This window comes from Heterodontus francisci, unplaced genomic scaffold, assembly GCF_036365525.1.
Source record: "Heterodontus francisci isolate sHetFra1 unplaced genomic scaffold, sHetFra1.hap1 HAP1_SCAFFOLD_101_1, whole genome shotgun sequence".
Classification (NCBI taxonomy): domain Eukaryota; kingdom Metazoa; phylum Chordata; class Chondrichthyes; order Heterodontiformes; family Heterodontidae; genus Heterodontus; species Heterodontus francisci.
The window spans coordinates 3,279,734-3,294,406 of record NW_027141025.1 but is presented as its reverse complement, the minus strand read 5'-3'; the positions used below and the strand labels follow the sequence as shown (position 1 = coordinate 3,294,406).

Sequence of the window (14,673 nt, the reverse complement as noted above, 5' to 3'; positions counted from 1 at the left end):
TGTACAAAAAGTGTTGAATTGAAAGGAATTAACTGAACCTGTTTTTTCAGTCTATAATTAACATCAGTCTCCATGGACCCTAATTTTGCCACTGGAGGGTTTCCCTTTTCTATTAATAAGGTACTCTTTACAGTGTGCTATCCCATAGAGTCAGCGGAGGCATCACACCTGGCAGTAACAGGGATCAGCGGCCCTGGAGACAGGGAGAGGATAGATCAGGATATGAGAATAATAGATTGGAGTGTTAGAAAAATGGGTGAGAATCTGAGAACAAGAGATTGGAATGTTACAACAATGGTCAGGAGTTTCTCCCCTGCCTTTGACTTTCTTTCTGCATTTTATGATTGGCTAACATTGGATCGCCGAATCTATTTCGCCCTTTTAACGATGCAAACGATGTATTATCCCATCCTTGCTATTGTTGGTGTCGCTGGTAAGTGCCTCTCACAAGTTATTGATTCTATAAATTAAGCTTAACTTCAGTACTGTTATTGTCATTTACTCTGTCTTGCTTGTTGATATAATTGTTCCTGGTAACTCTCTGTGTCCAGCTATTAGATCGTGATATTTGATTTAACTGTATTATTTTCTTGGCACTTGCATTTTGGGAAGACTAAATCTATTGTCATTGATTTCCATCAGAAATTCTGTTCCCGATCCACCCACTCCATCTCGCGCCCTGGCCAATGTCTGAGAATGAACACGACTGCTCACAACCTCGGTGACCCTTTGATCCTAAGCGAAATTCGAATCTCTTAGCCTCTGTATCAGCAAAATTGCCGACTGTCACCTTCATAATATTGCACGTCTCCACCTCTCCGTCAGCTCATCTGCTGCATAAACCCTCATACTTGCCTTTGTCGAATCCAGTCGAATATTCCACAGTTTTTCTGGCCACCATCACAATTAAAAGCCTCCTTAAATTTCAGGTCATCCAGGACAATGCTGCCTAATTCACACCAAGTACAGTTCATCCATAACCCCTATGCTCACTCACCTATCCTCGCTCCAGGTCCGGCAATGTTACAATCTTAATATACTCATTCTTGGGTTAAAATCTCTCAATGGCCTCCACCCTCCGATTAGGCCCATTCCCCTGCACATTTACCATATTCCAGGCACTTCTTGTAGTTTGATTATTTATCATTCCCTTTTTATGGTGAATTTCTTTCTCTGTGGATCTCTCTCTGGCCATGATTTTGGCCTCAGTAGAGTCACTGGGATCGGTGCTGTGGAATCCACGCTGGTGATCATTTCTGTTGTGGCCTGCACGCTACCCATGATGGAGAGGGTGCTAGTCCCTGAGTAACCTGCATGGACTGGCAGCGGGAACATGGTCTGAATTTGGCATCAATCAGGCGTTCTGGCAGCTTTCTAACTTGGTCTGCACTGACCATCTGTGTTAGTCACTCTCAGCTCAACAGGCTATAGTTACAGTGTATCTCTGTCTGCAACATGACAAACAAATGGAGCACAGGCTGCAGTGAGGGGCTGCGCAAAGTATGCGGAGGGTGGGGGGGGGGGGGCGGTGCTCTGCCCTACCCAGCCGGGTTTCCCGAGAGTACTTTTCCTACATACACATAACCCAGGAGCAGTGTGTGAGGTGACTCTGATTCAATAAGGAGGTGGTTACAGAGCTGTGCCACCTGCTACATTACGACCTGAAGCCTCACACCAGGGTGAGGACAGAACTGCCAGTGACCATTACGTTCACATTTTCATTGAACTTCTGTGAATCTGGATCTTTCCAGGGAGGAGCAGGCGACATTTTCAACATCTCCTAATATGTCATCACTCGATGTACCCGGAAGGTGATGGAGGCATCCCATATGGTTTTTCTCCTCAGTTGGGAGAAGCAGGATGAGAAGACCTGTAGTTTTAACAGGATGGCCGGATTTCCGCTGGGGTATGTGGCTCTGTGGGGCCTCCAAGTCAACGGGCAGAGGTACAGAAACTGATATACTCAGTGCATGAATGTGCAGTTGGTGTGTGAACATGCCCAGTACATCATGTTTGTAAATATCCACCAGCCTGGAAGAAGCCACAATACCTTCATTATGAAGTAGTCAGCCCTTCCCCGCGTCTTCAGCTCTCCATGTAAAAAGAGAAATTGTCTCCTCGGAGACATATCCCTCTATACGCGGTTCATTTTCCACCCACCCACCATTGCCCCCACCCCATCACTCAAAATGCAAGGACATCAAGTATATAACGAGAGCAATGCAGTCACTAAGAACATCATGCAGAAGACCATCAGCTTCCAATGACTGAACCGTTCAGGTGGAGCCCTCCAGCAGACATTGAAGCAGGTGCCCAAGTTCATGGTGTTCTGCTGCACCATTCATATTGTTGCCATCATGAGAATACAAGTATTGCATCCAGGAATTCAGAGGACACCTCAGGAAGAGGAGGCAGAGAGGATATTTTCTGGAGACCTTCCACCCGAAATGTCCGTCATAGAATTCCTGATAAGATTCTGGTTCCAATAGGATCATGTAACCATATAACCATACAAATTAGGAGCAGAAGTCGGCTATTCAGCCCATATAGCTTGCTCCACAATTTAATGCTATCATCGCTGATCTGTTTTCTGTCTGAAATTCCACATTCCCATTTATCCCCGATAATCTTTCGTTGCCTTTCCAAACAAGGATCTATCTTACTCAGCCTTAAACGTATTCAATTACCCCACCCCCACCACCTTCTGAGGCAGAACATTCCAAAGTCACATGACCCTCTGAGAGAAACACATTCTCCTCGTCTCTGTCCTAAATGGGCGACACTTAATTTTCATCAGTGCACGCTCGTTCTGGACTCACCCGCAAGAGGAAACATCCCCTCCACATTCACCCTGTCAAGACCGTTCAGGATCTTATATACTTCAGTCAAGTCTCCCCTCACTCTTCTAAGTTCCAATGAAAACATGCCCGACTTGTCCAACATTTCCACATAATACAACCCACTCATTCCAGGTATCAATCTAGTAAATATCCTTTGAACAGCCTCCAATGCATTTTTTTTTAGAATTAGAACATTCCAAAGCAGTACAGGCCCTTCGGCCCTCGATGTTGCGCCGACCTGTGAAACCATCTGACCTACACTATTCCATTTTCATCCATATGTCTATCCAATGACCACTTAAATGCCCTTAAAGTTGGCGAGTCTACTACTGTTGCAGGCAGGGCCTTCCACGCCCCTACTACTCTCTGAGTAAAGACACTACCTCTGACATCTGTCCTATATCTATCACCCCTCAACTTAAAGCTATGTCCCCTCGTGTTTGCTATCACCATCCGAGGAAAAAGACTCTCACTATCCACCCTATCTAACCCTCTGATTATCTTATATGTCTCTATTAAGTCACCTCTCCTCCTCCTTCTCTCCAACGAAAACAACTTCAAGTCCCTCAGCCTTTCCTCATAAGACCTTCCCTCCATACCAGGCAACAGTCTAGTAAATCTCCTCTGCACCCTTTACAAAGCTTCCACATCCTCCCTATAATGCAGTGACCAGAACTGCACGCAATACTCCAGGTGCGGTCTCACCAGAGTTTTGTACAGCTGCAGCATGACCTCGTGGCTCCGAAACTCGATCCCCCTACTAATAAAAGCTAACACACCATATGCCTTCTTAACAGCCCTATTAACCTGGGTAGCAACTTTCAGGGATGTATGCACCTGGACACCAAGATCTCTCTGTTCATCTACACTACCAAGAATCTTCCCATTGGCCCAGTACTCTGCATTCCTGTTTCTCCTTCAAAAGTGAATCACCTCACACTTTTCCGCATTGAACTCCATTTGCCATCTCTCAGCCCAGCTCTGCAGCCTATTTCTGTCCCTCGGTAACCTACAACATCCTTCGGCACTATCCACAACACCACAGACCTTCGTGTCATCCGCAAATTCAATAACCCACCCTTCTACATCCTCTTCCAGGTCATTTATAAAAATGACAAACAGCAGTGGCCCCAAAACAGATCCTTGCGGTACACCACTAGTAACTGAACTCCAGGATGAACATTTGCCATCAACCACCACCCTCTGTCTTCTTTCAGCGAGCCAATTTCTGATCCAAAGCTCTAAATCACCTTCAACCCCATACTTTCGTATTTTCTGCAATAGCCTACCGTGGGGAATCTTCTCAAACGCCTTACTGAAATTAACATCCTTCCTTAAACAAGGAGACAAAAACTGTACGCAGTATTCTAACTGTGGTCTCACCAATGCCCTGCATAACGGAAGCATAACATTTCTACTTTTATTTCCTCTTGTAATAAAGCGTCTCATTCTATTTGCCTTCTTATTAACTGCTAAAACTGCATGCCAACCTTCTGTGACTCGTGCAGTAGAACACCTAGATCCCTCTACACCTCGGAATTCTCCAACACTCCCCCTTTGAGAAATACTCTGTTTTTTTTATTCTTCCTGCCAAAATGAACAACTTCGCATTTTCCCACATTATAATCCATCTTCCAGATTGCTGCCCACTCACTCAACCTATCTCTATCAGTCTGCAACCTCCTTATGTCCTTTCTCACCATGGCTCCCCCATTCACCACCATTACACCCATCTGAGATGCACCATCACAGCGTCGCCTTGGTCATAATAGTGCAATAATAAACCACCAGCAAAACCCTTTACATTTACATAGTTATCAAACAACATTTTCAATTATACAAACAAAACTGATCTATTGACTCTTGTGTATTCGCTTGGTGCCTATTTTGCGGGTTCCCGCGACTTGCCTAGTGCTGATACACAGTGCTTCCCCAGTGGCTGCAGCATGGCTGGTGGAAGACTGACGACTTTCACTGGGGTAGACTGCAGATGGACTTGCAGGACGCTCTCGAGCAGCTGTGGGCCTTGAGGGCTCGAATTCAGACTGCAACACCTCGGCATGTGAAGCAGAAGCCTGGGCTGGCTGATGGGAAGCAGCAAGGACAATGATGGAGTAGCGGTGAAGGGAGAACAAATACTGACATCCTCAGAGAGGACAGCAGGTTTAAGCTCCACGAAGCCACTGCCAGTAACATGGGGCAACACATCAGCAATCCTAGTAATCTACTGGATAACAGATTGCTCGACTGCTGTGAGAGCCTGCAAAAACCTTTGAGCACTGAGATCCACAGCCATGATGGCAGCAGTCTGATCCTGCATGGCAGCAAGCATGGTTCTCATGACCTCAGTCTGAGCTTCCACTGCAGCACTGAAACGTTGGGTGTCTGCCGCCTGTGCTGCAGTGGAAACTGAGACAATGGTTACCAGACGCTGTATCATGGCTGGGTTCGTGAGAGCTGTCATCGAGTTAGTGACCAATTCCACAGCAGAAAGAATGGACTTCATGAGCCATATCCTCTGCGACATTGGAATTGGAATCCTCCATATTCCTTGATGGTGACAACAGACAGCCTGACAGGCCTGTCAATGGATATTGTCTCATCACTCTCTGGGCTGGATTGTATGGGCCCCGTTGAGTTGAGGTCGGAGGCGGTCGACTAGAGAATCGCGATGGGTGGTAGGGGCAGAGAACCTGTCGTCACCCCATCGCCAGGTGATCTTGCCGGGGAGAGGGATAGGCTGACGGTGACTTTCCCACCCAAAGGCCAATTGCGGGCCTTCCGTGGTCACCTAAGGGGCAATTCCTGCTACCTCTGGGACCTCACGAGCCATGTGGGGGGGGGGGAGGGTGGAGGGGTGTTTGTGCGTACCTCTGTGAAGTGGGGAGTGCACCTTGCAAAACGCGGGACCCTTCCTACTGGCTTGGTGGAATCTCCCTCCTCTATGGGTAATCTATGGACCACAGAAGAACATCCCAGGACACCCCTACCCCTGGGCTTTATGGCCACCCCTTCAATCCCCCACACCAGAGACTTCCAGACTGGCCACGGTGAACCCACCTCACTCACCTTGGGTCCACGTTCCAGCACTGAACTTGTGTCCAAGACCTCTGCAGTACTGAAAGTGACCACCTCTCCTGGTGCTTGTGCCGATACTGCTGAGCTGCCAGTTCTCTGAATGGCCAGCAGCTGTTGGAGGTAGGATCCTCATTTTTAAAGGGACTTGGATCCTAGCATAAGACATTTAGACAAAAAACAACGCAGGGTCGCTTTGGGGCGAGGTGGGGGTGGGTGGCACGAAGAGGTCGAGGTGTTGTTAACCCCGCCTTTCTGGCCCGGCGCTAGGAGCCACGCCTGCTACACATATCCAGCCCCATATCGCTGTGATCGCCTCCTGTCCCACCACACACTAACATATCTATGTTCATCTTATATTGGCCTCTTGTGCATTCCTGATTTTAATATCGTCACCATTGGTGGTAGCACCTTCAGTTGTATGGACCCTAAGCTCCAGAATACCATCTCCGCGCCTCTCCTGCTCACTTTATGTCTTTAAAACACTCCTTGATGCATATTTATTTGATCCAGCTTTTTGTCATCTTACCTACAATCTCCTTATGGAGCTTGGTATCTTATTTTGTTACATAATGCGCCTATGAAACATCTTGGGACATTTTACAACATTAAAGGTGCTATAGAAATACAAGTTGTGGTTATTGTTGCTGTCCAGTCCATCACCCTGTCTATGCACTCATGAATTCTATTACTATCTTGCTCGCTCATCACTATACTTCCACGCTTCATGACTTCTGCAAATTGTGACATTGTGAACTGTAGCCTCCCCTTTCGGTAACCTGTGGCCCATGGATGGACCCTTGGCAGCAAAGGTGATTCTCCCTGAAATACCCCCGCACTAAGCGAGCACCATCACCCACTTTCCAGGGGTTACCATACTGGCACTGGCAATCCCAGCCAACTCACCTGGGGTCTGGGACTCCAAGGCTGCTAATATCCCAGGTGTGGTATTGTACCAACAGTAGTCCCTGCTCCCTGACTATCCCCTGCTGCAACACTTGATTTACTTCTGGTCTGGGACTCTAACAATGGACCTGGTCCCAGACCCGTTGTAGTACCGGAACTGGCACCGATCAGCTGACTGTGCGTGGTGTCATCGCCAGACTTACCTATTGGTCTGGGGCACTATGGGTCTAGGATGTAATACTGGCAGTTCCACTGCTCTCAGTGGCGTTGCCGATACTAGTGAGCAGCTGGCCATGATTGTTCAGCAGCTTTGGCAGATGGGATTCCCATCCTTTAAGGGATGTGGACCACGGCACCAGGCAGTTAATTGCTGAAGAGCCACACGGTGTGTAGGCTCTGAATTTCTATGACAGGCCCGCCGTCAGGAACCCCACTGGCTCCACTAAATTCAGCTCCCTGTCTCCAGCAGAAATTCCTGTCACTGGGAAAATAATTCGATGCATACTGAATGCAACAACAAATGTGCAATTGTCATCCTAAACTCCTTGAAACTGCTGTTTTCACTCCCAACCTGGAGTAAAATATCCTGATAATTTCCCTTGTTTACTTTTATCTTAGTGACGATTGAGATTATTTGTTTCATTGCTTTTTCAGTGGACTCATTCCCAATTATTCCTTTGAAATAATTGAATTCCGTGCTGCCTATCACAGGTGGGGGAATCTCTCAGTCAGTCCAACATTTAATTTCCTGCTCAAGAGCGACGTGCAGCAGACGTTGTAAATCTGAAATAAAAAACAGAAAATGCTGGAAACATTCATCAGGTCTGGCAGCACCTGTGGGGAGAGAAGCAGACTTAATGTTTCAGGTCAATGACCCGTCATCAGAACTGGGAGAGTTTAGCAATGGATCAGATTTTAAACCAGACAAGGAAAGGAGGGAGGGGGATGATTATGATTAACATTGATTTTAACATGTCAGTATCATCCTCTTTTCATTTAATCTCTCCTGCCTTCTATTACAACACTTCCCTTGATCTTTCAGCTTCCATCATTTCAGTACATCACTGGATACAGGAACATATTTGTAAATCTCAATAAGTCCTCAATCAAACTGGCAACTATGCTCCTAGACTGATGTATAATTTCTCTATTTATTCCCCTTCCTCACAGTTAACTTGCTGACGATTGGGATCTTATCTCGGGGAAAATGCGGGCTCTCCAAATGTGTCACTCGCTACCTGGTAGCCATGGCAGCGGCGGATCTCCTGGTCATTATCCTGGACCTGATATTGAGACACATTCCCATTGTTTATCCGGAACAGTTTCATTTCCTGTTGTCCATCCCCGTGTGTAATGTCCACGCTATCCTGCTTTACACAGCCACAGACTGTTCTGTCTGGTTCACCGTCACTTTCACCTTTGATCGATTTGTGGCCATTTGTTGCCAGAAGCTGAAAAGTAAATATTGCAGTGAGAAAACGGCGGCTGTGGTTCTGGGAACAGTGATTGTGCTGAGCTGTTTAAAGAACATCTTCTGGTATTTTATGTTCACAGGTCGGTATTTGCTGTGGAACATCCCATGGTTTTGTGATGCAGCAGAGGATGCTCGAAATTCTCCTGTCTGGGGAGCAATCGAGTTCCTCCATTACATTCTAACACCGTTTGTCCCATTTATGGTGATTGTACTGCTCAATGCTCTCACCGTCAGACACATTTTAGTGAGCAGCAGAGGTCGCAGGAGACTCCGGGATCATAGCAGTGGGGACAGATGCAAAGACCCGGAGATGGATAGCCGAAGAAAATCCATCATTTTGCTGTTAATTATCTCGGCAAATTTCATTCTGTTATGGGCAGTGTTAATGGTGTTTTCGATATGGAGCCGGATGTGGTATTTGGGCTATCACTCTGTATTTCTTCCCGAGTTTCTGCGGGAATTGGGTTTTATGCTACAGCTGCTGAGCTGCTGCACAAACACTGCAATTTATGCCGTGACCCAGACTCAGTTCAGAGTGCAGTTGAAGAATGTGCTGAAATATCCCTTTACTCCAATTTTTAAATTCATTCAATGTTGAGATGTGTGCGTGAGATAGAGACAGACCCGTTGTCGGTGCGAGAGAGAAATGCAGGCTGTGTGTGAGAGAGAATCAAGCAGGGAGTGGGTGAGAGAGAGACAGACAAGGAGCGTGTGCGAAAGAGACAGACAGAGAGTTTGGGAGAGAGACCGTTCGGGAATGTGTGTGAGAGAGACAGACAGAGATGGAGTGTAAGGGAGAAAGACAAGGTGTGTATGTCAGAGAGATAGACAGGGAGTGTAGGAGAGTGAGACAGTCAGGGAGTGCTTGAGAAATAAAGAGACAGGAAGTGAGTTTGAAGGAGAAAGACAGGGTGTGTGTGTGAGAGAGAGGGAGACAGACAGGGAGTAGTGTGAGAGAGACAGACAGGGAGACTAGGTGAGGGAGACAGACAGAGAGCGTGTCTGTGTGTGAGAGAGAGAGAAAGGCAGGGAGTGTGTCTGAGAGACAGAGACAGACAGGGAATGTGTGAGAGAGACAGGTAAGAAGTGTGTGAGAGAGGAAAACAAGCAGGGAGTGCGTGAGAGATTTATAGTGAGAGTGTGGGAGAGACAGAGAGGGACTGTGCGTATGAGAGTGAGGTACAGTGTGTGTGAGAGAGACTGACAGGTTTTGTGTGTGAGAGAGAGACTGTGAGGCAGTATGTGTGAGAAAGACAGACAGAGAGTGTGTGTGAGAGACAGACAGGGTGTGTGTGTGGCAGATGCAGACAGGCAGTAATTGAAAGAGAGGCAGACATGCATTGTATGTGAGAGAGACAGAGGGGGCGTGTGTGTGTGATAGAGGCAGTCAGGCCGTGCGTGAGAGACAGACAGTGCGTGTGAGAGATGTAGGCAAGGAATATGTGTGACTGAGGCTGAAAGGGTGAGTGAGAGAGAGAGACAGACACGCTGTGTGTTTGAGAAAACAGCCAGGTCATGTTCATGAGCGAGACAGGCATGGAGTGTGGGACATGCAGGGATTGCCTGTGAGACCGAAAGGGGGGAAGTCTGCATAAGTAAGGCAGACAAGGAGTGTATTTGAGATGCAGACAGGAAGGGTGCATGAGAGACAGTCAGCGATTTAGTATGAGAGATACGGACACGCAGTTTGTGAGCTGGAGAGAGCGACAGGGGGTGTGTGTGTGTGTGTGTGTGTGTGTGTGTGTGTGTGTGTGTGTGTGTGTGTGTGTGTGTGTGTGTGTGTGTGTGTGTGTGTGTGTGTGTGTGTGTCAGGCAAGGCATGAGAGACAGAGAAAGAGAGAGAAAACAGGGACAAGGCTAGAGAGTGAGACAGACAGGGACTGAGGTAGTTGGGGACATGGAGTGAGATAGTGACTGGGAATGGGAGACAGAGACAGGGTTTTTGAATGAGAGGCAGGGAGAGAGGGAGTGAAGAGAAATGTAGGTAAACAGGGAGTTAGAGGTGGTGGAATATGAGAGAGAGTGAGACAGAGAGAGAGTGAATGACAAAAAGAGTGACAGGAGTGAGGGAACGAGACAGAGCGGGACCAGGCGTGAGAAGGGGAGACATGGAGTAGAGAGATTGAGTGTGAGAGACAGGCAAGGAGTGATAGAGAAAGAGATGGGATTGCGGGACTGAGAAAGGGAGTGGCAGAAAGTGAGAGACAGACATGAAGTGTGAGAGATAAAGGGAAACGGAGTGCTGGCACAGTGCTGCAGTGGTTAGCACTGCAGCCTCATAGCTCCATGAACCCGCGTTCGATTCTCGGTACTCTCTGTTCGCAAGTTCTGCCTGTGACCCCGTGGGCTTTCGCCAGGTGCTCCGGTTTCCTCCCACAGCGAAGGACTTGCAGGTTGATTTAAAAATTGGCCAACTTAAATTGCTCCTCGTGTCGGTAGGAAATGTGAGATTACTGCAGGGTCAGTATAAATGGGTGGTTGCTGGTCTGCACAGGCTCAGTGCACCAAAGGGCCTGTCTCAGTGCTGCATCTCGAAACAAATAAAAATGAGAGGCAGAGGGAAAGAAACAGCAACAGAGTGAGAGCGGAGTAGGATACTGAGAGATATAGACCGACAGATCGTGACAGGGATTGGGAGAGACAAACAGACAGATTGTGTGTGGATCGGTCAGACAGACAGAGTGCAAGAGAGAATTACAGGGAGGTGGAGATGAAGAGTGATTCTCAGCCCTTACGGGCCACTGTCTGCCTCAGTAGCGTCCACTTCTCAAAGTGGAGCTGTGGAGGCACCAGAGCTGCTTGCCTTCTGACCTAAGAGCAGCGGGAACATGCTCTGTGCCCTTTATTGGACAGCGAGCTCAGAGCAGAAATTTAGGAAGCTATGTACCGGGCATGTTGTTCCATCAATCTCATTGCTGGGAAGAGCAGGCTCAGGTCCTTCTATGTGGTCCTGACATCAGGTTTCTGAAACCGCAAGAAAATCCGGTGCAGACATGGAGAAAGGGAACGACAGATGGAACATACTGGGTTTAATATTTTGTATGAGCTGTCTGTGGAATTGACCGGTGTCACTGGTTCATTCCCCAGTCTCTGTGAGTGGAATCAGATATTTGAAAATTGCAGTAATATTCCCGACAAGGACTTGGAGTTAAATATATCAAATCAGTAAAACAGATCTCCTGGTCATAATAATAAAAGCAAAATACTGCGGATGCTGGAAATCTGAAATAACAGCAAGAAATGCTGGAAATACTCTGCCGGTCTGGCAGCATCTGTGGAGAAATAAGCAGAGTTAACGTTTCAGGTCAGTGACCCTTCTTCAGAACGAGCAAATGTTAGAAATGTAAATGGTCATAAGCAAGTAAAGCGGGGGTGGGGCAAGAGATAACAAAGGGGAAGGTGTAAATAGGACAAGGTCACAGAAAAGCTGACCAGAAGGTCGTTGAGCAAAGGCAAACAATATGTTAATGTTGTGTTGAAAGATAACGCACGAGTACTGATCGGGTGTTGACAGACTGAGGATTAAACAACCGCAAGTACAAACATGAAAAAAACAGTGGGGAAGCAAACTGAACAAACGAGGATGAAATAAAATAAACACGAAAAAATATTTAAATAAGGAAAAAGAAAAAAAACTGAAAATAAAAGTAAAATGGAGCCCATCATCTTCTGAAATTATTGAACTCAATGTTAAGACGGGCAGGCTGCAATGTGCCTAATGAGGTGCTGTTCCTCGAGCTTGCGTTGATGTTCACTGGAACACGACAGCAGTCCCAGGACAGAGATATGAGCATGACAGCATGGGGGAGTGTTGAAATGGCAAGCAACAAGTAGCTCAGGGTCCAGCTTGCAGACTGAGCGGAGGTGTTCCGCAAAGCGGTCACCCAGTTTGCGTTTTTTTTCATTCATTCATGGGATATGGGCGTCACTGGTTATGCCAGCATTTATTGCCCAACCCTAACTGCCCTTGAGAAGGTGGTGGTGAGCTGCCTTCTTGAACCGATGCAGTCCATTTGGCGTAGGAGCACCCATCGTGCTGTTACGAAGGGAGTTCCTGGATTTTGACCCAGCGACATTGAAGGAACAGCGACATAGTTCCAAGTCAGGATGGTGTGTCATTTGGAGGGGAACTTACAGGTCGTGGTGTTCCCATGTATTTGCTGCCCTTGTCCTTCGAGTTGGTAGAGGTCGCGGGTTTGGAAGATGCTGTACAGGTCTTGCTGCATTTCTACACAGACTGCTTCAGTATCTGCAGAGTCACGAATGGTGCTGATCATTGCGCAATCATCAGCGAACATCCCCACTTCTGACCTTATGATTGAAGGTAGGTCATTGATGATGCAGCTGAAGATGGTTGGGTCTAGGACACTACCCTGAGGAACACCGGCAGTGATGTTCTGGAGCTCAGATGATTGACCTCACACAACCACAACCATCTTCCGTTGTGCTCGGTATGACTCCAGCCCGCGGAGGGTTATCCCCCTGATTCCCATTGACCTCAGTTTTGCTGGGGCTCCTTGATGCCATAGTCGGTCAAATGCTGCCTTGATGTCAAGGGCAGTCGCTATCACCTCACCTCTTGAGTTCAGCTCTTTTGTCCATGTTTGAATCAAGGCTGTAATGAGGTCAGGAGCTGAGTGGCCCTGGCGAAACCCAAACTGAGCGTCACTGAGCAGGTTATTGCTAAGCAAGTGCCGCTAAATGGCACTGTTGATGACACCTTCCATCATTTTACTGATGATTGAGAGTCGGCTCATGGGGCGGTAATTGGCCGGGTTGGACATTTCCTGCTTTTTTTGTGTAGACGGCATAACTGGGCAATATTCCACATTTCAGGGTAAATGCTAGTGTTGCAGCTGTACTGGAGCAGCTTGTCTAGTGGCGCGGCAAGTCCTGGAGTACAGGTCTTCGGTCCTATTGCCGGAATATTGTCAGGGCCCATAGCTTTTGCAGTATCCAGTGCCTACAGTCATTTCTTGATGTCACGCGGAGTGAATCGAATTGGCTGCAGACTGGCATCTGTGATGCTGGGGACTTCAGGAGGAGGCCGAGATGGATCATCAACTCGGCACGTCTGGCTGAAGATTTTTGCAAATGCTCCAGCCTTATCTTAATGCTTCAGCTATTGGTGAACCCAATGTAGAGGACACCACATTGTGAGCAGCGAATCCCATCTACTAAATTGAAAGAAGTACAAGTAATTCGCTGCTTCACCTGAAAGTGGTGTTTGGGGCGAGGGATAGTGAGGAGAGAAGAGGTAAATCGGCAGGTATTACACCTGCTGCGATTGCAGGGGAATGTGCCATGGGAAGGGGACGAGGTGGTGGGGGTAATGGAGGAGTGGACCAGGGTGTCACGGAGGGAACGATCCCTTCGCGATGCTGACAGGGGAAGGGACGCTGTAGGTGGCGGAAATGACGGAGGATGATCCTTTGGATATGGAGGCTGATGGGGTGGAAAATGAGGACAAGGGGAACCCTGTCGCGGTTTTTATTTATTTACCATTTATTTAGAGATACAGCACTGAAACAGGCCCTTCAGCCCACCGAGTCTGTGCCGACCGACAACCACCCGTTTATACTAACCCTACAATAATCTCATATTCCCTATCACCTACCGAAACTCGGGGAAATTTACAATGGGCAATTTACCTATCACCTGCAAGTCTTTTGGATGTGTTAGGAAACCAGAGCACCCGGCGAAAACCCACGCAGACATAGGGAGAACTTGCAAACTCCTCACAGACAGTATTCAGAATCGAACCCGGGTCCCTGGAGCTGTGAGGCTGCCGCGCTAACCACAGAGCCACTGTGGTTTTGGCAAGGAGGGGAAGGAGAGATGGTAGAGGTGCGGGAAATGGGCCGGACACGGTTGAGGGCCCTGTCAACCACAGTGGAGGTGGGGGCGATCCTCAGTTGAGGAAAAAGGAAGACATATCAGAAGCGCTGTCATGGAGGGTAGCATCATCAGAGAAGATGCGTGGGAGATGGAAAAACTAGGAGAATGGAATGGAGTCCTTACAGGAGGCAGGGTGTGAAGAAGTATAGTCGAGGTAGCTGTGGGAGTCAGTGGGCTTATAATGGATATTAGGGAACAACCTATCCGCAGAGATGGAGATAGAGAAGTCTAGAAGAGGAAGGGAAGTGTCGGACATGGATCATGTGAAAGTGATAGAAGGTTGGAAATTATAGACAAAGTTGATCAAGTTTTCCAGTTCGGGCAGGAGCAGGAAACTGCTCCGATCCAGTCATGAATGTCCCGGAAAAAAGATTTGGGGGAGGGGGACTGAGGAGGACTGGAACAAGGAACGTTCGACATATCCCACAAAAAGACAGGCATAACTAGGACCCATGTGGATACCCAGAGCGACAGCTTTTA

At 47.7% G+C, this 14,673-nt stretch overlaps 1 protein-coding gene across 1 annotated transcript; it reads left to right on the top strand.

Annotated features, from left to right (window-relative positions):
- Positions 1 to 252: 252 nt before the first annotated feature.
- On the top strand, positions 253 to 8,893 carry LOC137361857 (probable G-protein coupled receptor 139). Its single transcript, XM_068026459.1, has 2 exons — positions 253 to 433; positions 7,992 to 8,893. The coding sequence occupies exons 1-2, from the start codon at positions 253 to 255 to the stop codon at positions 8,891 to 8,893; spliced, it is 1,083 nt and encodes a 360-aa protein (XP_067882560.1).
- The last annotated feature ends 5,780 nt before the right edge of the window (positions 8,894 to 14,673 follow it).